General features: G+C 32.4%; 1 protein-coding gene across 3 annotated transcripts; it reads right to left on the bottom strand.

Moving 5' to 3' along the window:
- Positions 1-886: 886 nt before the first annotated feature.
- On the bottom strand, positions 887-9,018 carry LOC123538641 (uncharacterized). Of its 3 annotated transcripts, none has more exons than XM_045322873.2 (4): positions 8,494-9,018; positions 7,788-7,885; positions 6,166-6,255; positions 887-1,349 (listed from the first exon to the last, which is right to left on the bottom strand). In XM_045322873.2, exons 1-4 carry the CDS (start codon positions 8,658-8,660, stop codon positions 1,336-1,338), a joined length of 369 nt encoding a protein of 122 aa, XP_045178808.2. In that variant the 5' UTR covers positions 8,661-9,018; the 3' UTR covers positions 887-1,335. The 3 variants fall into 3 exon arrangements, 2 of the variants coding, with proteins under 2 accessions (XP_045178808.2, XP_045178807.2); XM_045322872.2 differs by having other exon boundaries at positions 895-1,251; XR_008368417.1 differs by having other exon boundaries at positions 898-1,251; positions 8,867-9,015.
- Between the last annotated feature and the right edge of the window lie 18,177 nt (positions 9,019-27,195).

The raw sequence follows: 27,195 nt of genomic DNA, 5'->3' as shown, positions 1-27,195 counted from the left end.
TACTAGCGAATAGTATGGAGTAAACATGAATTAAAACTTTTCGACCTTTGACCCCCGAGTGTAGTCTTGACCTTGTCCTGTCTAGTGACCTGGTTTGCTCGCTCCTTACATCGTCTTAATGAGAAAAATATTTGATGTGCTTTCAGCAATTTTAGGAATTGGGTCTATTGACATAGATTGTGTACTCAGCTTATTATCTTGTTGAGGATAATCATTGATGCAAGTTTTATATAAAAAAGCAACTTATTAACATGGTTAAGAAGATATGGAGCGGACACAAATTACAGACGGACCAACGGACATGCATGACTCAAATAAAGCCCCCATTATACTTTGTGTATAGTAGAACATCTTGATCTTTAAATGTCCTAAAACTACTAGTTTAACAATTTATTTCTTAAACATACAGCACGAAAACATTCATCCCTGATCAATTATGACTGACATCATTCAGTCTGACTGCAGTAGTTGTTTTTTCAAAACTAAAAAGCTAATAGCAGTGCACGAAAAATCCGCATTGAGTAAAATATTATCGAGATTTAACATCGGTGCTGCCATTTATGAAGTATGTTCCTTTTAACAATCGCTTTTTTGATATATTTATACAATTGATTTACAATCTAATATACCCAAGTTTTTCAATTTTGAAAAATTATTTGAATTTACATGAAATATTTTCCATTGCTCAACGAGTTTAATTAAGAGATGGATGTCGTTTGAAAAACTGTTTAATGTTTTTCCATATCATGATTTGTAAGATTTACACAAATCTTAGTCTGGAAATAACAGATTTTCCCAGAATATTGAAAAGGTTTTGGTGGTCTTTGCTAGTTTCGATTTAGATCAGCATGGTTAACTTGATCTCTCTACCACCATTCAGTTGACTACATAATATTTCGGTCAGCGTCTTTCCAAATCACATTACGCATAGAAACTGTTTACTGATATAGGTCAAATGCACAACACGTTTTTCATTTTTACAATTATTTATTCACCAGAATGCCTCAATGCAGTTGTTCAAAATGCCATGATTGTACTTGTGTAAAAGACTTAGCATTGCTTATATCCTTAATAAATTAAAAGAACTGATTTCCATAGCAAATATCAGCATTCATTCGTAATGGTATTTGTTCTGCTGTTTCTTTGCTCCCATTGTTTCAAGACACGTTTACATTCCTTGATTTCAGGTTGTCTTTTCGGTTTGTTACCTTGAATAGTAATTCCTTTCTGGGTGTGATATATATCCATCCCCTGAAAAATGGGGAGAAATTGTACAACAGATCCATAACATACTGTGGCTTTGAATAATAGACAGCTATGCTTGTCTATCAAGGTTTAACTGATTCCACCTGAAGTAAGTTATAAAACGCTAAGTTAGACACAAAGAATTGAAATATATCACAATAAGTGTCATTCATAGAATAATGTACACGCACAGCAAAACACATTATATATTTTCCAGAATGTATATCAAATGTACAAAAGAACAACTAAATGATTTCGTATGACTGTGTATCCTAAACTCAAAATGTCATTAAGTAAAAGCTAAAAATCATCAAAAACTACAACGCGTGTACGCTAAAACAATAAGATTTGGTCCGTGGGCCAAGGCCAAAATATTTGAAAGTCGTAACCCAGAAATTAGGCAAAGGTTGAGCTATACCATGAAGTTATATATCATTCAGGAAACTTTTAAGGGTGGATGTTGGTCTGAGCGAAATGTCAGTAAAATTTAATGACGATTTTAAAAACGTTGGTGTCTAATAAATATAATTTAGCATTGCATAGGGATATCGCTGATTTGGATGGTAAACGAGACATTTATGCGGCATTTCTTATAACAAATCTTATCTTTTATTGCCTGAAATAATCAATAATTTACCTTGGTTGTCAAAGAATGCTACGGTATGTATTATATACTGAATAAAATGTAAAAAGTAGGGGTTGATGTACCCCACCCATCACATCAGTACGTATACTTATGCAAGAAATCTTTAGGACCTTTAAAAAAGGATCAGAATCCTAATGTTTACAGTAAAGAAAACAAAATGAATGAATAATTAACTAAATATTCAGACACATTTGCATTTTAATGTCAGTTGGCTAAACCTATTGTTTGTGTTTCATTTCTGGGCGAATTGCATACTGACAGACTGATTCTTTGCTAGTGCAGTAGAAATGATGAAAGTATTGCACAAACTAATACCACCGCAAAAGTTTTATGGAAGTTCCCTATGGGAAGCAGATCCAGCAATATAAGTCTTTATTCAAGATGACAGCTATTTCAAATTAATCCAAGATTATTATATATATGAGTTAATGCCAACAAAGCTTTATATTTTGATGACTTTAATTCTCTTCTATGCTAGCTTAGGTCTTCTTAGTAGTCATTATGTACGTAGAAATTAAATTACCAAAAGTTAAGTTTGTTAAACTACCAACAAAATAGGTTATTTAGTTACACAGACGATTCAAATTAAGACGGCTACCACTTTCCAAATTTCCACGTAACAGCCTTAAATTTGATCAAATATGCACAAAGGAAAGAGGCGTATCTCTTTAAAAGTCAAAACTATAACAGGAATCATCTGATATTGATTGAAACATGTTACAGAGGATTTTACCGCTCACAAACTGACCACCTGAAATCGGTTACATGTGCAAAAATTTATGAGCTACTATTGTTTAAATATTCAGTATTATAAAACAAATCAAATAAGTTTTCAAGGATTGAAGTTTGGTTATCCAGATCAATCTAATAAAGATACTGTCCTGTCATTTTCAAACTGGCCGCCAGTAATATGCATAATATCTATGTAATCGTTGCTGTAATAGAAGTTAAGATAATTTCAGTTGGAAATTACGTTACCAATATGAGCTACTTCTCTTGTTTTAATCAAGATGGTGCCATTTTCAAAATGCTTACCATAAAAGACATTGCAATAAAATGATTTAAATACTGCTTTTATTTCTTTTAAAACTAAACATGTTACCCTCAATTTTCAATCAAAGGATTTTGATAGTAGCTAAAATGTAATATTAATTTGTATCAGAATGGCTGCCTGATAGTTGTTACATATACAGTGTATCCTAGTAGAATAACGAGGAAACATTTAAACATGTTTTTAAATATTTAAAAGGATTTATAAAGTTTAAGTTTCAATGCAAATTGCATTTTTCTGTTACAATTCAGCTAAATATGTACGACCTCCTTTTAAAGAACAAAGCCCTGATTACACAAACGTAAATGAGCCTATACAGTTCTAAACCTATCAAAGCAATTTAAGATACATATATATTGATGTACCTTTTGGTTGTGCTTGAAATAGAAATTGTCAGATATATCATAATGCCAAATCCCTTTCATATCATTCAACAAAATCCTTTCAATGCGTATTCCTCTGAATAGTGCCAGACTATTATGAATACATCTATAGTCATGCAATTGCTTGACATAATGAACAGGTAGTACGTACAGAGCTTTGCAGCTATAAATTGAGCATGTCCTGGAACCAAGAAGTCGTGTATCGTATCTGTTTGTTATTTGGTTATATGAGAAATAATTATTGGTATTGTTGTAATTAATATTTAACGAAACGTATGTTTCAATCCCTTTTAGGATGTAGCTTAATGATTTTACTACGGAATAAATCCCTTAACTAAAAAGAGATTTTACAGATATGTCATACAGATATCAATACACCACTGGCATTTTCCAAACAAATAGTGCAGCATCTGTAAGTATGTATATATGCATCTATGCGTGTATGATGAGCTTATTCTGATACTGATACCGAAAAGTGACTTCTCGCAACCTCTAATATAAAAATTTAGAGTATATTTCTGTCATATGGTGTACATAGGTGTTATAATGCGTCCTCTTGTGTAGTTCTGAAACATACGTTACCGAAATTAGATTAAGGTAATTACTAGACTTAATGACTGAAACACAGTTCCATACCGAGGTAATCTATATGTAACAGTTGAAATACACCAAATTTTGAACGAACTAGTTTGTTTGTATTTGTTAACAGTTTTGAAAGTAAAATATTGAATTTTAGTAAGAACTTAGAACTGACAATAATGATACCACAACCACGATATCAGCAAGGAGTCTTATCTATGTTTGCGTTAAGGGAATGTAATATGAATTCGTAGTTCAGTAATTCCGTCCGACAATATAAGTGATATTTGAAAATTTTCATGATCAAAGAAACAGAACTATTTTAAATAGCATGTTTTACCAAAAGTGCCATTTGTTTCACTACATGTACCCATGTTGTACTGTATATGTATGATGCTCCATAAGTTCAAAATGTGCCGTGTTTATTTACATCAGGAATTACATCAGCAACTTTGAACACATAATGCATATAAACCGATAATTTTAGTAATGAATACCATCTTACCTTCAATCAACATCAAAACAACGCATTAAAAATATAAAATCCTCTGTCTTGAAACTACCTAAGTCCATCGAAACCCCAAAACTATCCTAACTTTAATGTCACTTAATGTTTTGTGTAATCTTGGTAACGTATGTGTCAAAATATGTGATTCATTTCATCTTTGTAATGCTGTAAAAACTGATTAATACGTGCTTTGCAATGCCAGTAAGCATGATTTATGTATTAGTCTGGAATAATAATATACGACATATAAAATTGAATAGGTGACCTTCAAAACCTAGGTAGGAGGTGTGGTCTAGTGGATAAGGTGCCGGCTGCTCAATCCAGGGGTTGTGGGTTCGAGCCCCACTGGGGTCACGACCATTACCTCTCATATGGCACAGGTATTGGTTTTTCCAGGAAACGGACTCAAGAGTGGTTTCAAACAGCTTGAAGCTTTCAATACAATCGAGCTAAAACAAATTAGTATAAACTAAAACCTAGGTAACGTATATTCGATTCTTAGATACCCTCACGTTCTGTATTTATTTTGAATGAAAGTCAAAAATATTCAGACTGCGTACATCCTGTAACCAAGTCTACTGTTAATTACCAATATGCTATCTTTTGAAGCAGAAGCCATAAAGATTGCTATAAAATCTATGCTATCTTTACAGTGATGCTGAAAGAGGCACCGTTGTTTTACTGTAGTTTGTCAACATCCTATAATTGATAATAGTAACAGGATAAAGTCCAACAAAATTATAACGGCCATGTACGTATGTTCAGTAAACATAGTTTATTTCAAATAAAAGCATACAAATGCAATTGTTGGAGTATTTTCAATGTTGCTAATTCTTCAAGGTGGAAAATTGAGTGGCGACTGTTACGTATGTTACATTTGAAAGTATCTTTATCAAATAAAGGTCAACAATATACATGTAAGCATACTTTGACATCTAAAATAGAAGAAAACTATTGGTACCCAAAACCTTTCTGAATAAAACACAAATAGGCTTGATTTATTGAGAAACAGCATGTGGTTTATATGTATTACATTTGCATGCACGTTGTCTATAACCTACAATGATTGCAATATTCTATATTTTCTCATAAAAATATATAAAATTGTGAATATTAACACAATTATTTGATGATGTCTTATAAAAAAATACAGTAATATTGATAATTTTACGAGTTATTTAAAATGGCAAATATGTAGCTCAGGGTGGGGTATTTTAACCCCTATATTTTTGTAGAAATCGTCAAAATTTGGAAAACATTGTTACAATGAACCTTTAATTGATTTAGAACAGTAACATATGCAAAACTCTAATATCTGAAAGTCAGTATTGAAACAATCTATTAAGAATTCGTGTGTAGCCAAAAATACTTTCAAAGAGAGAGAATTCCACATTTTTCATACACAATGTTTACTAAAATGAGTATAATTTTCATTTGACATACGGTAGAAAACGGCATCCGGTCTTAAACAATCCCGGAATGAATGTATTAATGGCTGAAGTGGATGAACCTTTGCCTAATTTCTGCGTTACGAAATCGAAAAACTAGAGGACTTACAGAAACTGGCCCACAGACCAATTACCATATATGTGCATCAAATGTACAGTTTTAACCAAGATGTGTATCGACAATGAAACCAGAAAAAAACGCTTAATTCATCTTTGCTTGTTTTATGTTATGTACTTGCAAAACTGTGAATCTATGTTTTCGGTATTCATTGAACAGTTAAACCAAATTAAATTAAACGACTTACCATCAAAATCGAATAATTCAGAGACCCAATTATCTAGCATGAAATCACGTTTTCTGCAAAGACTAAGTACGTGATTTGCTGTGAAGGTCACTATAAAGAAAAGAAAATGTATAATTTATAAAAGTCTGTAAAAGGTAAAGCAGTACAGAATTTCTAAAATAATACTTTACTTGAATTTTGATTAGAAATAAAAGAAACTGCGCGAAATGTAATTGAATTGTAACGCAGATGAGTAGCGTTTCTTTTTTCCAGATATTAGTTTATATTACGTACACCAGGCAGATGTGACCAAATCAAGAGCCGTAAAACTGTACTGCAAAATACAACTATTCTTTTATGCAAATCAAAAGCACTGAATTGAATCGAATCCAGAGACCGAGTTCGTAGTCCAGATGTTTCTATTCAAAACAGAAAGAAAAATACGATTTTCTATGATACTACTTTTATGACCCTTTAATCACTTTGGACAGATAGAGGAATGTCGCAAACACTTGTCACTAGAATATAAGTTATTTATCATATTTAACATAGCTCCTACAGCAGATTAATTAAGGTCATGCCACGTGACATGCATGAATTAGGAACTAAGGTAAAAGTGAGCGTAATAAAAACCTTCGGCAATGTGGTTGAATCTAGCTTTAAATTAGGGGGTGGAGGAGGTGTTGCAGTTCTCATCACGTCTCATTAACAGACTCAATCAAAGCACGTCTGCTACTACTTTGTTTCTTTATTTAATGTTTATGCGTCCAACGGATGGATTTCTATAGTTTTATTTTACACAATGTAGATGTATTAATCATTATTATTCCTTTACCAGATAATGGACATTCAAATGTGGGTAATTAATAATTATTATTACAATATCAGCATAAAAATATAGAACACTAAATCAACCTGGAAGAGTCTTACAGTGTTCTTTTTGATAATTCAAAACACAAACATGGGAAGTAAAAGACTTTAGCCTACCTTCATACGAAATAAAAGGCAAAATCGATATGTATAAGATCCATTGCCTTACTAGGTAAGAGAAGAAATAAAATTTTGTCGGACTTCTTTTTTGAATTAGTTTATAGAGTTATGACAGACTTATTTATGCAACGATTTTATACAAGAGATTTGTATCAGGTATATCAGACAGTCAATAATCATAAGGAATTTTTATAACCGAATCGCTCAAGGAACCGGAAAGTGACATGTACATTAGTGTTTGTTAGGAATTTGCTCCTTTCACTTTAATTATGGAATACTGCATCCGGAGAGGAATGTTATTAAATTTAGATTGCCGAGGACACGTCTGTCTAATTTTTGAATCATAATTACCCAGGCTTAACGTTTTCTTGGTGAGGATGAGTATGAGCTTTGGATAAAATTTCTCTTGGGAGCAAACTGAATTATGTTTAAAATTACAAAAAGTATAGCATTAAAAATAATATTAGACTTAAATGTTTCTTCTTTTATTCTAAATTTTAAGAGACTAATAGTTATTTCAGTTTAGATTATCAAACAAGGCTGTGTATTGACTGAAGCCTAGACTTCTATATTTTCTTCGACTCGCTTAATAAATTTAAATTTATAAAACAGTAACGTGATAACTTGAATTAATTAATTCACGCCTTACTTACATGTTAATGAACAAAACTTTGTTTTCATTGCATTGTAGAAATACTTGTTTCCATCAAAATCCTTGCATAATTCTTGTCTTGCAAACTGCTTAATCGACCTGAAAGAGAAAGATTTGGATCAGTCATTCATCATACAAGCAGGGAATGGATATACGTTACTGATATAAATATAAATATATGTTATTAGTTAATTGAAATAACTTAATTTGCACAATATGTAACAAAAACGTGTTTAAAATAGTTTAGAAGCGATGACGAAATTATGCATCCTGCTATATAATTTCAGCATACAACCGATAAGAAAATTGAGTCCATTTAACCCTTTTTATGTAGGTATTTTAGGGGTGTTATAGGACGTTAGGAGTATTGCGCATTTCATTCCTATTTTATACAATGGATAATCAAACCGAGTCTGCTATTACTTTACTACGCTTTCTACTGCATGTTTACTTTTTGTATAACAAATGTGTATGAACATCAAATGTGGTAAAAATATCTATTGTTCAAAACTGCTTTTTATTTTATTTTCAGTGTTTTTTTAAGACTGAAGAGTTTTGTTTTTTTTCAACAACAAATACTGCATTAAATTAAGCATAACCTTAATGGATAATATTTACATATAAATAACTTAACTGTATCATTGAAGTATATCTATTCATATTTAATTTTCTGCTTATTCATTGTTATATAATAATTCAATACCCACACTGGAACCTTGCTTTCCCCAAGTACCGGCCCCTCTACTGTGGTGACAGGGGAACGTGTAGTATTAACCCCTGTATTATCCAATAATAATGCATATATGTGTCCTATCTTAACAACTGTTTGTATGGCTGCAATCGAATCAATCATGCACAATCCAGCAGAAACCATTCTTTTTTTTTTTTGTTTTTCAAATAAAGGTAAAAAACTAATATATATATTATTGATTATATCCAAACATCGACTACAACGTACAAGTTGTGCGATATGCTTAACTTTCCGATGTAACAAGTAATGAAACTATATCTTAGTTATACACCGTTCTGCATCCAAATGAATGTACACGTAATATCAAAAGACAGGCACAAAATCCGTACCGACTAATTCCCAAAGAATGTTTCTTCTCGTTTTATCGAATACAGTTTCTAATTAACCTTCCAGAAATTGTAAAACCTGCTGATATGACACTGGAGAATTCCCCTTGATAATGTTCAGATTCTCTAAAATAATTGCCTGAAATGAAATGGAAAAAAACATTTACCTGAAGTTAAAAGAGTTGATTTGAAATAGGCTGTCTATGATATTTAGATTGCCGTCGTCTGTAATTATACCGGTAAAAGTTGGCACGCTTTCAGTAGCATGGAATCGTTTATACTTTAATGATGTTGTAAGAGAAAATTGCTACGGGACTTAAGTATTTGTATAACATTTTTGTCTGAACTCTTCTTACACGGTGTATATGCATATCGGATCCCTCTCTGTGGAAAATGAAAAAACGGATCCCTCTCTGTTCGCGCACAAGAAACTCTTTGTGGTAAACAATGAACTCTAACGTCAGTGAGCTCAGAAAATCGAAATTTTCGTCCTAAACACATTTTTGTGCATAAAAATCATATGACCACGGAAAGATGTAGCTATATACCATTGTTTTTTATCGTTACATTTGTTTTATCAGTTGACACAAGTCCAAACGAAGATGGAATGTAGCCGGAAGTACTGGCTTGGATGAACTGAACATCGTGCGAATTTTATGAAACTTAAATACGACTTTTCTTGAATATAGCAAATATCTAGTACCTTAAATGTGAAGTCGTTGATCCAATCTTACTTGTAAAAACACTGCATGTTGTTATTTTCATCATGTTTCCTTAAAAACGCCCACTTTCGATTTCGTTAATGCACGGGATCCCTCTCAGTCGGTGCAATTTTGCCTCACAGGATCCCTCTTGACTCTCTGCACCCGGCACTGGAACCCTCTTCGACAAAATTTTCTATCGGCACCGGCACCCTCAACTTTGTTAGAATTTTGAGATGGTATTCTTATTGAAAACAACATCTGTTTCTAAGGGAAATAGATCATGGTGTTTTTACTTCCCTTAATATGCTTTTAAACTGGAAAAAAAATCAGCAATTTCACATAGCATGCATATTTAAATTTTATTAACAAATTTACCTATACCTTAGTGATACTCAAGTAACTTTTAAACGCGAATTTGTATAATCCGATTTGATACAAAGAGGGGTCATTCATGCATAGCTAGTCTGAAAAGGGGGCATTAAGCGACACATCTGTACCATAACAAACCCTCGTCCGTCCGGGCACACAAGTCTGTACCGGAAACATCGACTGACGCCTGACTTTCATATCGGATGCGTGACGTAATTGAATGTGTGTCGTGGCTTAGTTCAGTATTGTCAATCTTATTCAGACTATTGAACAAATTTATAGTAGTTACATTACATTGTATGCGTATGTTATAAAAACGTTATCATCTTTGCATCGGTAACCATGCACACGTTCTTTAGCGAAAGAATATTGCGCTCCTACAGTCATTCAATCTATTTCCGCTGCAATACTCGTGCATAGCTAATAACCTGCTTTTGCATACGAACACCAACTCATAATTCAACACTGAAGTTAAATTGAGAAGGCACTGGTGCCGATAGAAAATTAATTGTATCCGAGAGGGTTCCCGTGCCGTGTGCAAAGAGTCAAGAGGAATTCTTGATTCAGTGTTAAATAGGGATGAGTAAGCCAAAGACTATTCGCATTAAATCATGAAATGATCAAACTATTGGTGTATTGGCAAGTGTTTGCTCTTCCTTCATAATGTATAAGATAGAAAGTGGAATTTCTGCTGCACTTCCGAAAACTAGAAAATTAAATAAAATTTCCAAATATGGTCAAACTTATATGAAAACCTATACATCACTTTTTCATATTGATCTATACGCTAACAAAATTCCAGTATGTACTTATTCCAAAAGATTAAACCAGAAGAAAATTAAATAAAATTTCCAAATATGCCCAAACTTATATGAAAACCTATACATCACTTTTTCATATTGATCTATACGCTAACATAATGCCAGTATGTACTTATACCAAAAGATTAAACCAGAAGAAAATTAAATAAAATTTCCAAATATGCCCAAACTTATATGAAAACCTATACGTCACTTTTTCATATTGATCTATACGCTAACATAATGCCAGTATGTACTTATACCAAAAGATTAAACCAGAAGAAGGGAAGGACTCAAACATTTACCACATTGTCTTTTTTTTGTGCAAATACGGCCAGTTTCATGTGACGCACATCTCCTTTTCAGACACTGCAATATTGTACACCTAGTGCGAAACATAACATTATAAATGATGTTATGAGTGCATTAAACCCGCGTGGTATTAAATTAATTATATAAAAGTAAGTGATTTTGCACCCGTTTACCACTTCCAAAACATTTAAAAAATAAGTATACACGATTCAATGTTGAGTAGAACACTTTGTCTTGCCAGACGTAGTTGTTGAAAATACTTAGATTCTGGACTTCAGCCAAAGCTTGCAACTAATAAATTGTGTAACAAGTATTTATCTATCTAATTAAGAAACTGATTATCCGGCATAACAATTAATCACTTAGTCTGAAACAAACAAATAGTGCTTTTAAATACAGTGACTATGATTTCATAATAACACAAAAATATAATTTAAAATATATTAATTTAGTTATTTGTTCGTGACAAGAAAATAAACAGATATTTGCCAGACTCGTCTTTACTGGAGAAACCTGATTTATGTTCAGCTATTAATGTCGAGTGTGTTTGTACTATATGCCTGGTATTTCGGAGGAATTTTAATTGAATAACTTGCTATTAAGATCAAGTGGTGATTTTCGAAGTTGTTGCTAACATGCCTATTACTCAATGAAAAACAAAGTGCTTCACTCTTATTACTTTATGATTTCCCGTAAGTAATATTTTTATTTGGTCTCTATTATTCTCTATTGCTATGCACCAAATATAAATATTTATAATTATGTAGAACTATATTTTCACTTCGAACCATTCATCTTGGCATTTTATATCATCGGTAACATCACATAAATGGCATTTTGTTTGCCAGACAGCTAAAATGTGTGTATATTTAGCTTTAAGGACTTGGTACACCGTGTTGAAACTATAGTTTCAAACTTGTTTTGAATTGTAGAGCGGCTAACATTCAAATATATACATGTTGCTATACGACAGCTAAAACATTACAGGTAACAACGTGGTTGTCTTCAGATAATTAAATAATGAAAGTACCCTGCCATACAACATGTAAGCCTCTAGTTATACTAAATTATGTGATTCCATTTTAGAGGTTAATATATGTTGAGCACCTCATATTTGTTTTGTAATCAGAAGTACCTACTCACGTAATCATTAATAAATGCGCGAGAAGACTAAAACATGAGCACGGATTAGGTTATACGTGCATTGACGATTTGGACGATTACGTGCTCACGAGTAAGTTGACGTGATAGCTAAGATTCGCACGTTAAAAGTAGCATGTGCGACCGTAATAACAAATATGTGCTCCCGTTATAATTAAGTAGCTCGGTAGTATTAAAAATTTGTCTACTCTCTGTCATGAGGAAGGCTTGTATTCATCAACAATTTTAGGATTGTACCATTATTATATATGAACAGTCTGTGCTTAAACATTGCATAGGCACTATCCATAGGAAAAGCTCGAATATAATGCGCCCGCATCATCAAAATGAGATGAAATGCAGAATGTATGTTTATCAAGACATACCTTAATGTAACTCTAATATTTTTCAGGAAATAATTTTTGTCAGATATTCGACCTGAGTCATCTTTAAAAATTATGCCTGGTAAAAATGCTGAGATAAGCAAACACATCCCACACTGAATTAACAGGAACGGTTAATTGACTCATTGGATACACTTATAATTCAGCTGGTTTTACTGGTTGAAAGAGAAAGGAATTTTAAAAATTCACACGTGCTATCACACTATTTGGAAACGTGCTTTAACCTACCTTGATAGATTTATGACAGTAATCATTTTCGTATAATTCAAAGTTTTGAAAGATAGCAATAGGCACTACGTCAAATACTTATTTATCGGATTCATCAAAATGTTTTATTTTGCATACTGTAACGGTGTGTCTTATAGTCGTAATAAAAAATAAGCAAAGTAACATTGTTATAACTAACAGGTGGAATTTAAAGGCTTAGCTAAATAAAATGGGGAACTATTGTTTCACAGATATTTTGAATTTCCAATTACTTATTCTTACAGTTCAGAATGTATAAGTTACAGATAGAAAGTAGGCACCAGAATTAAAACAAACTGATCTCGATCCAGGTCGCGCAATGTTTGAGAAAAAAAATCGTTATGAAATTTAAACCTAGGAATAATTCTATTTTGTAAAACTTATTTTCTCTCACAAAATAGTAATAGGTATATTCTGGAAATCTTGCAGCAGCTTAATGAATTGATATTTGGCTAGTTCATACTTTTAAAGTATTCACCCTTGAGTTCCATACAATTTTTCAGACGTCTTTCTTATAAAGTAAATGCCAAACGATACTCAGTTTAAGGTATACTATTCGAGTCTCAAATATGCATCCCCTTAGCCATATTTTAAGAAGACTATACGGTCAAAATCACATGGGGCAATATATAGGTTAATGGGTAGGAGTGGCAAGGTTTAAAGTCTTCGAGATGTCAGAAAACCTTTGGAAATTTTAACATGGGAACTGCTGTGCAGCAGCCTAAAGCCACACATCCTAGTCTGTTGACGAGCCTCCGTGAAGTGACGCATCACTTCTGGAAGGAAAGTTTAGGCGTAAAAAACTGCGAAAGTATTGTGCTTAGGGATTTTGCCTTGAGACATTACATTACACTTTAAAGCGTATAAACCGAATTTCACAGACCTTGACCCCCGGGCACTTTCAGGTCTGTCGCCATTTTCACACACCCATACTTTTTTTTTCAATGAGACTCATAGAATAAAATTCATGTTCCATCTCCTTTAACAATTCAAAATATTCGCCTTTTATCACAATCAACGTAAGAACAAAGCCGATCTTTGGCATTTTTAAGCGTTTATATCTTTCTGACTAAACAAATGGATACCCGGGGCAAACATCTCTTACAAAACCCTAGTCTTTGCTTTGAAATACTAAAATCTGCCTCCGAACTAATGCCACATCTATCTGACATCTTCGCAAATGAACTTGTTGACGCAGTGGCATCTCTTTCTTGAAAAGCTGGCAAAGGAAGCATTGATCTTGGGTCATCTTCAAGTGATGATCCGCCTTGCTTAACTAGTAACTGTTGCATATGATAAGACATATTATTAGTTAATCCATAAACAATATCTATGTCAATTTTGATTTCCATAGAGGAATAATTAAGTATTGTGCTCATTTTATATAAGCTGTCTGCGTGTTTTATCTTTGGATATCGGTCACGTCTCTAATTTGGAATAACGCTTCGAGGGAAACATTTCTATTTCAATTATTCTAATTCATGGAAATTTGTCGGGAAAGAATAAATCATCTCATCCAAAAATATATATTTATTATATAAATAGAACTAATGGAACATAAGTGTTTACTTTACATTACATTTCAACATGTTCCACAAAACCTGATGAATGCGAACTCTTAAACGTAGACAAAATTAAATGTTCTCATTCATTATTAATTACAAACATTACATTACATGAGTGGTAAGTGATTGCAATAATGTTTTCCCATTACATATTAATATGAACATTTTACCCATCTTGTGCATTATTATTTGGCAGTATAACATGATATCAAATCGAACTAACAGCTTTTGTATGGTCACTTTTGTCAGATCACTTTAATTTTACAGAGTTCAATTTGTAAGAGGGAGAAACAATCCTGCGTTATTGTCTTTAATATCATCGCCCTTATTAATCTCAGTATAAAGTAATGATGTTTAGTTACATAATAATTACATATATTTCAAGTATGTGTATAGCTTTGCCAATGACTGAAAGCTTTTTTCAGGAAAATCACCCCTGAAAAAAACAAAGACAAATATCAAACAGGGAATGCCACGTACCAAAAACGCAGCCTCCCAAAAAGGAAACCCACAGCACGCAGACGTGCACACCACAAACACACACACACATACACACAAAGCCGACACAAGAGGACAAAACGAACGGAGCTTAAACCGGATTATGGTGCACACCCAACCTCCCTCTTACCCCCACAATGTGTTCCAAAGACACGGGACAGTGTAAATAAAAGTAATCCCATCCAGGTGAATCCCTAACACACGTAATGGAAACAAAAAGGCATGGCATGTAAAACACAAAATGCTCGTGTATAAATATATAAAAAGCAAACCTTTAGAACCAAAAACGTATGTACTCAATGCTTTTTCAGAAGACAGAGCAACAAGAGAAACACCCGTAAGGGCCCGACGAAACGGGCCAGAAGACAGATATAAAAACAGTTCAGTCCTGGTAGGATTTAAAAACTGCTTATCATAGAGTCCTCCCCCTCTTCCGTCCGACACAATCAAAGAGGGCAGCGTAGTGTCCAACTGTAAATGGGTTGAACACTAAACATGCGGTATGTCTCAAAACAGTTGGGTCGTAACCTCTTTTAATAAAACGTTTTATAATTTTATCAAATACATTTGGAAAATTACCATGAAGGATATTCAAATGAAATGTTAATGTAAGCCAAGAGAAAATTGCTTAATCCGCACCAAATAATTCTATTGAACCGTAGATATTCAAACTAATACTATTTAACATTATGTAAACGCAAAACACAATTATTCTTTTCTTCTTTCGTATAAAACTGTGAAAATAATTAAGGATTAAGATAGCTAAAATGCAGTGTAAAAAACGAATCAATTTCATTTAACTCCAAACTTCTGGTGATTTTTCATCTTTCGAGTGCAACAGTCTGCCAATTTCCGTACAGCGCAAACCATTGTTTAATAAACATGTCAGTTAATTTTATCAAAACTTACATTAACAGCCGTCTGAAAAGTTCCTGGCAAGATTGTAGGTAGAATTAAAGTAGTCTCCAAAGTTTTATTTTAGAATTGCCTCACACTGTAGAGATGTTAAATATTTGTAAGTGTGTGACTTGTATTTAATTTTTATTAAAATGGAGATGATTAGCCTGGATCAAGACTGAAATTAAAATAAAACTGAAAAATGTCTTACGACATCGAAATAAAGAGTATTGAAAAGTCACTGTACGGCTTATATTAATGAAACGTAATTTAGACTTTAGAAACGTCGATCTATTTAAACATTTATAATAAGGTGATTTCCATATTCATATATATTTGCAAGTTGGTAGCACAAGTTGATTTTTTGCGTTTGAGTTCAAATAGAAATTTTCAACTTTTAGGAGATTATTCTAATTAATGTTTATTTCTCCGGAATGACCTCAAAAAGAAAATGTTAATTAGAAACGTAAAAATATCTGGTATAAACATAACAATATCGCAATAGGTATAAATTTCAGTTTAATGATAGACGCCTGTCTGTTAAAAAACGATAAAATAACGTCGATAGAAACTGTTTCAAACAAATCTTTAGAAACGTTCAAACGACAAATTATGTACTGCGCTGTGGAGTGAAGTCTACACAATCAATAATATGTTTAATATTCGGTGGTGTTTGACATGGTATACATTTAGGCTGGTCTTCTTTATTCAGAAGGTAAGAATGATTCAAACAGGTATGATCTATTCGACAACGAGAAAGAACAAAGTCCTCCTTGCGAACGGATCTATTCCATTGGTCCCATTCGCCTAAAGTAGATTTTATATTATGAAGTTTATTCAACAAAACATTTTTCCATGACGTTTGCCAGTTAGATAAAATATATGTATTTACATTTGATTTAAATCAGTATAATTATGGTAATTTAAAATTAGAATGTGATAATGAAAGGGATTTCTTTGCTCCTCGTTTCCATCAATAGTACCATGACTTTTAATCCAACAAAATATGATGACTGTTTGATCCCTGAGAAGATTATTTTGAATACTAGTAAAAGGGTTGCCAAATTTCGGTTAAAACTCGATTGTAAACCAGTATTTAGTCGGAAAATCTTCATTGTACTTTGATATGAAAATTAATGCTTTTGCTGCAGCTGAAAATATTGTTGATTATTTGGATTTAGATATTTCAGAGTTCTTTTCAAAGGAGAAATAAGCCTATAAACAACCTTTAAACACCAATAACATATATTTACGATTTAAGTTATCTTTTTAATGTTTTTAACAGTTCACGATTCGATAAATCCACGGCTTGTTTTATGTTTTAAGAAAAAAAACTTATAACTTATTATTAACTAGATTAAGTTTAAACTTCGCAATGATAAATTTACCTAAATTCATTTCAGCAGTATGTTATGTACAGGGACATGCTTAAGGCGAACAAAATGAGGGAGGCATACAATATAATGCGATAATGTTCATATGTTTTGGAATGACAGAAGATAAACCTTATCAAAAGCGTGCCGAGAAAAACGATAGTGAAATCATAGATAAATTTAAAATAAAAAGATACAAGACAAATATGATTTCTCTACATTACAAACAAATAGTCTAACTGTTTTGATTCTTACAACATTTTAAGGTTATTTGAATAAACAAAGTAAAGCATTTTCGTGTATTCATATTGTTTTGTCTTGAATTTTGTTGTCTGTATACTGCTTTCCTTTTCTTGAATATTTATTTATCATGTTCATATTGATATATACATTGCAATGGGATTACGCATTAAGGTGACTGCTTTCTTTGATCATGATTTTTCTACTGTATATACTAGTATCATTGCATATTAAACTATTAAATAAAGCAAATAGTGCTTTGGACTGTGTATACCCCTATTCTACAAACTGTTGGATCGAAAAAGTACATCTTTAAAATTCATTCACAAAATCTGTTTTATTGAAGCTCCTAACAAATAACAAGTAAAGACATACGAAGATTAAAATATACAAAAGTGTAAATAGTTACATACTGTCTAAAGAGTAACTATAACTTCCCAAACAACTGAAATATGTAATTACAGTAACAGAGAGAGTGAAACCACCTCTTGATTATCATATCATCAGCAAGGTGCGACTGAGGTGGTAGATAACAAAATAAAACAAACATATCAATTATTTATCTATGTTTCTTGGCATGTAACCCCAAGATAAGCAAACTTCTAGGTTGAAAGATAATAAATTGTTTCGAGGAAAGATTTTACATGATGAAAGATTAATGATTTGTTGCATTTCCCCGCATAAATATTTTACAGGCTGGTGTGTAGTGGTTTTACGAAGGAAGTGATTATACTTGGCTAAGATGCATTAGACCAAAAGTACAGACTAATGGTACCTGTCTGTAATAAGCTCAGCAAAATTGCTTGATACATGTAATAGTGTAAAAAGGGCATAATTTGATGTATTCGTTCTCAAGTTTTCCTAGTACACTCAATATCCTGCTATGTTTTAATACAGTTTCAAGAACAAATTGGAATAATGAATCATGGATGCACGACTTTGTGTCAATATAACTTTAAAGCATTATAAGACCTTTTTCCTAGATGTGGCGAACATACAAAATTTCCATCAAATGTCTTTTTATCTCTCCAATGTAGAATTCAACTAGAATGACCTAATACTAGTTATTTTGTTCTTGTTACTTTATTGCACGGTATATAGATACATGCAGAAAATGTTTATCAATTATCCTTATTTTTGTATGTAAATAAAGATAGATATTTATATCATTACTTGTTCTCCATGATCCGGAAGGACCAGAAAATAAAACAATAATCGAAGACCTATTCATAAATAAACTTAATTGAATCGCGCGATATGTTTCAAGTTTAGTATCATGGATATTGATGCATTTACTGTTTTCTCTTCGAAAGGAAAATATATGCTTTGATTTAATCAAACAATGAATAATGTTGGCATTATAAATTTTAATCAATAAACGGGACACGTGTAAACAAACTACTACGCTACCAACAGTCCTTTGCGCTGCCACAAGAGATATGTCATTACAATAAAACGAAACAAAGTATAGTCGTGATATCCAACCACCTTTCGATAGTATATTTTGTCTGTTCAAGATGGAAAATCTGAGAAAACAAACAGTGTTGGAGTTATATTACAATATGTTACAACTTACTAAATTGAACTTGTCGGTAACAATAAACAATACAAGATAGAAATCACGCAATCTATCTTGACAAGGCAAGGCTGCTGGAAGTGGTAGACAGTTGTTAAACTCATAGCCCTACCTTAACCGAGAAAAAAGAAATCCCCCTTTTTTTACTTGCTATCATATGTCTTTTTATCACTTGTGCTCTAATGATTTGTTTAGATAATGATTCAGCCACATTTAATGCTAGATCTTTTTTTCTATTAGGCTAAATTATTTCCTCAATTAACCAGCGTTGTGGCTGTAAATACACTCTGACTTTCATCTTAACATATCAGCATGCCATACAGGGTCCACATACAATATGTGACCTCTGACGGCAATTCAGTTATTGTTTGAAAATTTGTGTGAACGTAATCCTTAGTACCAAACAGGAAAATGAAGGAGATTGGTTGTTTGCTATAGAATACCATTACATTAAGCTGACTCCAACGGCAAAGTTATTGCATTGGCGTGTGAATAAAGTAAAACCACTATACCTTTATGTTATTTCCATTTGCTTGCTTTATTGGTTGAAATATTATGTCTTAATGCACATTAACAACAATATTCTTTACTGACATAAACATGATTATAGTCTGCAGTCAAATATAAAACTGTAGAAGGTGCGATACTTTCAGTATAAATGCATTTAATAATGAAGCGATAATTAAACGAATTACATTATGCAGTCAAAGCATTTCAGGCAACGCTAGTACTACACTATATCACTGCGTTGCTGATTAACAAAGTCTGATGTTTTATATAACATTTCTTTGCTCGAACATTTGATGTCCATTATCCTTTTTTGTACAGAGTATACATGACACTCTTTCATGCGGTGTGATGGTTAGGTTGTTGATAATGCCTTTTTCTGTTGAGCTCTTGTCTCTTTGTATTTTACAATACGTCTCAAACCCGTTCACGCAGTCCCCGTATCGTGTACGGTGTCTGTGCCGGCGACAAATACAGAGGGTTTTAGACAGGGTTGTAGACATTGGTTAAATGTAGTATATACGTTCAGTCGACCTTTGCCAGTTTTTCAGTTCAAAAATTAGTTTGGATTCCTTTTATCATACGGAATCATTTAGTACAGATATTAGTTAGTAATGACACAGACAATTTAAAACACTCATAGTGAACAGATGTTTGTACGGTTTGATACCGCTTCAAATCTGCAAGCTCTTGCTAGAATATCAAACTTTATAAGTATATCATAAATGAAAATAAACTTGTTAATTGCACATTGAGTATATGCGGTGTACCGAAATATACTGAAAATACCCAAAAAAAAGAAAGACCATTATATGGATATGTTATATTTTTCATCACATACTGGATGATTAAACATGACTTCTAACATCTGTTCTATCACAGCAGTAATAGTCACATTATGTTCCAGGAACTTATGCTTAAGAAACTATAAATAAACATTATCATCGTTTAAATATAAAACTTTACTTGATGATTTTAGCTTTAATTTCAAGAGTATCAATCATCAATACGACTCTTACATATGAAGAATTTGAAACAAAAGAACTAGTGGCAAAACCTGATTGGACTGGAAGATCGGCTCACGATGAGAAACATGTTCAAATAAGAATATCACGTTTTTGTATGACACGAAGGATTTGGCGTGATGAAAGATGAGAGATAAAAGACTTATTTCAGATCCTGGAGAGGATGTATTACTGCCTGGTGTTCTGTGGAATGATGCATTTTGCAGTGGTTCATTTAATACAAACCATATTATGCACCTATTGAAACAGCACTTGATTATTTCATTTTGTTGACTCGGCCTCTCCATATTCATTGGGAAAATGTTCATTTATACGAGCAATAACATGTGTTTGCATAACTTTTAAGTGCTTCCCGCTATAAATTATATCAGACATAAGAAAAACATTCAAAACCCGTATTATGATATCACATGATGGACAATGTGGGCTTGTTAACGACACTAATTCATTTTCTGAAAAAAATCTCTTGTTTTTAAACATTTTGTATAACATTTATGATGTTATAAGCAATCAGCTAAATATTTATATATATTTATATATAACTGATATTTCCGGTATTTCTCTGCCTGATTTAAATTTATCGAATATATGCTGATATCATTTTCAGTTCTGAAAAAAAGAAACAATGTTTATTACAATATATATGCTGTAAAATTCACCTACTACAAGCAAAGGGAACAACTTCCTCACATGTAATCATTTTACGTCCAAGGAGCGACTACTAAGCCCAAAAACTTTGCACCAACCAGAGCACCGGATTTACGAGCTAATGGGAACTAATTGTCATGGAAACTCCTACGCAAACCATCTTCGCACAATCAAAGAGAAAAGGTTTATGACCAACAGTCAATGGATTGAATGGTGACACCGTCATAGCGTCTAAAACAAAGTGTTTTATAGTTATTTTATCAATAACAAACTGATTTTTTACGCGAGAACGTATGCGTAAATTATATATCCAGTTCAAGCCATGTGAGCGTGTTAAATGCTTATTTTGATTGATTTTACTACTCATTATAAGTAAGACCCAAACTGACTTTGAACATACACAAGTATACCTGTTGCCTTCATCGTTCTATATTTAAATCTGAACAAAATGACTCCTATCAAGCTTTGGCATAAATTGAATAAAACAATCATTCATCTACTTGATCATGGTTTTCAAGCGTAAGATCTGTAACCGACATGGCGGAAATAATGTAAACTTGTGGGTGTAATTTTGTAGTAACGTTTATGTAACAGGAAGGAAGAATGGCTTACCATTTTCCTGGGAAACAATGCATTAGTCAAAATTGAATTATTCGCCATTTTGCGGTTTATTTCACGATATTGGTCATACCATAATTTAAATACCTCCATTCGTCATCAAGGCTACAGGCACTCATTGCAGCTTCTGTGTGTAACCTTTACCCTGCTAAATTTCTAAAATGGACTGGTCCATCATTCAATTTGGGCAGTACCACTTCTTATTCAGAGGGGTGTTGACTGAAAATTTACTGACTGAATAGCGAACAGTGCAGACGGATGTGCAAACTAATCTTGGTCTGCACTGGTCACAAAGGCAGAATCGCTAGCTGCCAGCAGGCTTAAGGTTAATACAGCGTATATAACATATTTAAGAGTTGATCAGTCACACGCTTTGCTTTGCGTTAAACAAGCTTATCTTTATGTTGGCACGAACTACACATTTTACTGGAAACGTTTTCAAAATAGATAAAATATTGCTCCCACTTCAGTAAGAGGTAGGTAATGTCATCAAACTTTATATATTATTATTATTATTATGTCAGCAATCGCTGCAATGGTAATTGTAGATACATGTAATCATAATAATAATTATACAAATCTAGCTAAATAAAAGATAATACAATTTAGATAATATTGAGTAATGAACACCATATTTACCTTACATAATTAGAAGTCGACATAGATTTAAGAATATTGTAATTAAAAAATATTAAACAGTTAGCCTGTATTAAAGTAATACTACAAGGGGCTTTATGTTCTTTGACATACGTATCACGGACAACTTGTCACATATTTAGTCCGATCTCATAATCTTTCCATGCGTTTCAATGTTTTATAAATGCTTTGCTTTACAGATGCATGAATTGTAATTTGCAAAATGTTGCATATTTCCCTTTAACCGTATATCATCAAGGTTTTCACATCACATTTATTTATTTTATTGTGCAGTACCTACTTAATATGCCAGGCCTGACATTTTTTTAATTCATTTGTGTTCCTGCTGTTATATCACACAACATTTACGATAATGGTTACCAGGTGTCCGACCTGTCAGTGCAAGATTGTGCGTTTGAAAACATTTTCTAAAGACAAAACTGTGTTTGAATTGTTTGACTTATGTATGTAATTTGTCAGCTATATGCTGAAAATATATGTAGGTCAACATTCTAGTTCGGCGTTAAGAAACACCGGTTACGTAATCTTAACGCCGTATGTATCTGAAATAATGTTCAAAAGGTGTGTTCAACAAAACAATCAAATGAAGTCTTGTCACATGAATCGGCATAATAGTTGTTAGATAGATGTTTGTTAGAACCATTTGGCTGAGAAACTTAAATATATCCTTAACTACTTGACAAGGTGATACAAGAATAGGCATAACAAATACTATTAGCATTATTTCATTTTTGTTACAGGTTTATATGTAACACATCAAGCAGTTCCCGCCAGCATTAACCCTCTCGAGACTCTGACATACCGATGTTCTGACTGTATACAAATAGTTATTTATATAACGGCGAAGTCTTAGGAGACATCTACCAAGACAGATTGTATTAGTTTTTTTCTATCTAGCAGAACTGCAGAAAACGTGTGTTTTCGTAGTATATAAAACATTATTTATTCAAAAAAAAACAAAAAAAAAAGAAACAGACAGAAAAACCATCGGTACTTTCAACACATTATGTCATCACATAAGAATAAAGGAGCCATTAATGTGACTGACTCTGTTGTCTTCATTTTCAAGGTTGTGGTTATAAATTAGATAGGTTCGTTAAGTGTTGAAGGATGCATACCGACAGAGAAAAATGATGCTTTTAATGTTTAAGATACGAACATATCACTGGAGACAAGAATCCCAGACCATCTCACACATCAGGCGAAAGTTGTTTCTATTTTGAAACATATTTATATTAACAGCAAAAGCTTTGCCTTAAAATGCATAGTCGTAAGGCTGAGAGGCAGGATGTGGTCTCAGACATTGATAAAACTATTCCGAATAAAATGCCAACAAGATTTATCTTTTGGAAATATCCAATCTGTTAAGCTCTAGGGACAAACTGTGAACAATCAAATATAGAATAGTTAACCACTTAGAAACAATGATTATGATATTAATAGTGACGGTAGTAATGGTACAATTACATTGATTAAAGATGTACTATATTCATCATTAACTAAACTATTTTATCGCGACGATGCTTTAAAGGTGGTTAATCAGATTTTGGTCAACAAATGGATTCATTCAAAACTTAACCACTTTTACACGTATTTGTGTACACCGGCATCTTTATACACGTCAGATGTTCACTGCATGTAATTTTAAAATTTGATTTTCCTATCTTGGTTGCCCAACAAATATAGCATTTTTAGCATATGTATGAATTAAATAAACACATTTTGCCTGCCGGAATAATATATATTGAAGATATATATCCCGAAAATTCGAAATAAAGAGTAAAATATCAACACAGATTTATATTAAAATCATAAGAAACAGTCTACTTCTTAAATATCTTTATATTAAAAGAATATAAAAACAAAAATTCATAATATGTAATAAAATATACATTTCCGATCTAACTCCATGTAATGAGTCTTTTTGTTCCTTAAATCAATCTCTTACAGAATAAGTGAAAACTGAAAAAAATAATAAAATGTTGCTCGTATGTGATTGACAACCTTTAACTCCAAAAAAATCGTCATGAAATATATCTAATTTGGTAAAATATATATTAACTGCGATCACTATAGAATGCCGTACATAGTAACAACCACTGGCTACACTAACTCCTAAAGTAGTGGCATTACATTTTCATGCTATGTTTACATACACATTTATTTGTGTAGCATTTTGCCCAGCATAAAGGATTGTTCATATATATGTTCTTATGTACACGTATGCTTATTAAATGTTTTCATAATTACTGTATGTAATGGTTTTGTTTATGCTTTCAAATATGAAATTTGTTTAACTGTTTATATATATTAAATTGTGCATAGCATTTTTGTTATGAAATTATTTATCAGCCATAACTTATCAAAATGAATTTATATTTCAGCTCTGTTAGACAATATGCAAGACATGGTTTATGCAGAAATTTCGAGGGAAAACGGCGTCTGTATAATGCTATGAAAGCGAAATTTTGTGGTATCTAGTAATGTATTAGGTAATTACCTGGTGTTGAATTAATTCTTCGATACCTTTTATGGATGACTGTAGTTTTTACAATTTTAGCAGCACATAGAAAACTTAGGCAAACGTCAAACTTGTGTTATATGATGCAGTGTCTCAATAATACATGTTTTCGCCGAAAATATTAATTCAATACAATATATCATAGATGTTGTTAGTTTTTTATTTACTTTTCAGTGAATTATATGATATAGACGGTAAGCGTTTGTCGCTTATTCGTTATAAAATGTGAACTAATAAACGTAGCAAATTGTTTGATTTTTAAATGAGAATCAATTTAGATAAAGATATAACATACTATAGTAGCAAATTGTACTAAACGAATCACTCATCAAAATGAATGCGTGCATTTTAGTAACGGCTGAAAGGCAATATTCAGCAGCAAAGTTGAACAAATCATTTTCTATGTTTTTAACATAATGAATTATCACTTTATGTCACTGAAAAACTTTTTAAATTTCAGAAAATGGTTATAGCGAGCTTGAAGAGCAGGCCTAAAGGCCCAGCTCGAGAATCGAACTTTACGGTAACGCTAGTATACTTTCACACTTGGTGATTGATTTTAAAAGTTTCGTCGGAAGGTGATAAAAAGAGCACCCTAGCGGACAGGTCTTGGCAGGAAGGACTTCTCTCCGCAGTAAATACAGAAGTTCATTCGATTGCTGAAAATTATTCATCACTCAAAAATAATGCAAGAAAGATTTCCAATTGTTTGAAAAAAAAAATATTTTCTTTTAAAAGATCAAACATTGGCCAGAACATGGAAAAATGTCATTTATAATCATAAAGCCACTAGAACGCAGCGAATTGGTAATGAGGTCACTGTGACACCGACTTCCCATAATTTTTGCAACGTATGATATTCGATGTTATCGGTATGATGACACTAAATGTAGACTTTCTCTTCAAGTGAATAGGTTCTCGCGAATTCTTTTGAGTAGTGAATAGTTTCTTTGTTACATTAAATAATATAAATATTTTAGCTGAATCTGCTTTCTTTGAGCTCACTTTGAGGCGTTGCCTTATTTCATATTATATCTCATTTCGAGAAAGGTTGACTATTATTTTGTTGAAGATATAAAAACGCCTACAGGATGTCGTCTGTAACGAATCGTACCACAGTATTATATCTAACACATTGGCACCCATGTTTATTATCTACATTTTGTATACAGTGTCAGTCTTTCAACCAGTCAGGAACCAGGATATATATCTATATGATATGGTTATTTGATTAATGACGGGATGAAATGTGTATGCTAAGCATCCTATTCAAAAGTTTAAAGTGACATAAGTATAAGTTAATCATTGACAGCATCATTTGATGTAAAGAAATTTAGTGACATGTGATGGTGGAAAAACTTTATTCGCAGCGTTTGCTAAGAACATGTTAAATAGCATTCATACAATTACTATGGTTAGCTTAACATGGAAGTGCCGCCATCATCTATTAAGATACTGGATTTTGATAACTGTGTAAAAAGCCGATGATGGAAACATACACATACATTCCTATGAAATGCACATACATATATTGTGAAAAGAATTATCGATGTTTTGTATATTTTGCTACATGTTTATTATTTTATGATATAAAGAAAGGATGTGTAATTCAAATTTTACATTTACACTACAAGGGGCAGCTGCATTCTTTAAATGTGACCTTCCTATAAGTATCTGTCATTGTTTTTTTTTTTTGTTCTGAGGTACTGAATTTGTTGCAAATTTTACAGGCAATGGTCCACAATTACCACATCGTATCAGAATATATGTCATGGTTGAAATATAAAACAAAAGTGTTTAATCTAATTTGTTTTATTTCTTATTTAATACTGTAAATAATTAACAGCAACATACCTCAAAACCAGCCAGTATTACTGTACTTTACTTGTATATTTGTATTCCTTGTTATATTTGCAATGATAAAGTGTCAATACGAAGCCGAATTGTGTTAGTATTCATGCAATATGACATCAACGTTTCTGAAGATGTACCCCGCTAAAGCGACTGCAATATTGACTGGGAAGGTTGCAGTAGTTGGACAAATTATGTTTATCCGTACAACTAAACACCATTTCAACAGAGTTCAATCAGTTTTGCTAATTTACGAAGTAACTGTGTTTTGAGATTTTGCCTGGAGTAATTGTGCTGAGCCTAAAGTTTGTCTGCTCATTTCTCCATTAGAGACAAAATTAAAATTCATTTTGCTTTTCTAAATTTTGTTACAATTTCTAA

This window comes from Mercenaria mercenaria, chromosome 18 (genome assembly GCF_021730395.1).
Source record: "Mercenaria mercenaria strain notata chromosome 18, MADL_Memer_1, whole genome shotgun sequence".
In the NCBI taxonomy this organism is placed as follows: domain Eukaryota; kingdom Metazoa; phylum Mollusca; class Bivalvia; order Venerida; family Veneridae; genus Mercenaria; species Mercenaria mercenaria.
The sequence above is the reverse complement of the archived record's forward strand: the minus strand, read 5'-3'. Positions and strand labels throughout refer to the sequence as shown.

Coding starts and splice junctions, on each gene's coding strand:
- LOC123538641 (XM_045322872.2), bottom strand. CDS start 8,660: ATGGTTTCTGCTGGATTGTGCATGATTGATTCGATTGCAGCCATACAA. Junction 7,886..8,493: donor GGGGAAAGCAAGGTTCCAGT/GTGGGTATTGAA, acceptor TTTCTCTTTCAG/GTCGATTAAGCAGTTTGCAA. Junction 6,256..7,787: donor AAAGTTTTGTTCATTAACAT/GTAAGTAAGGCG, acceptor TTTTCTTTATAG/TGACCTTCACAGCAAATCAC.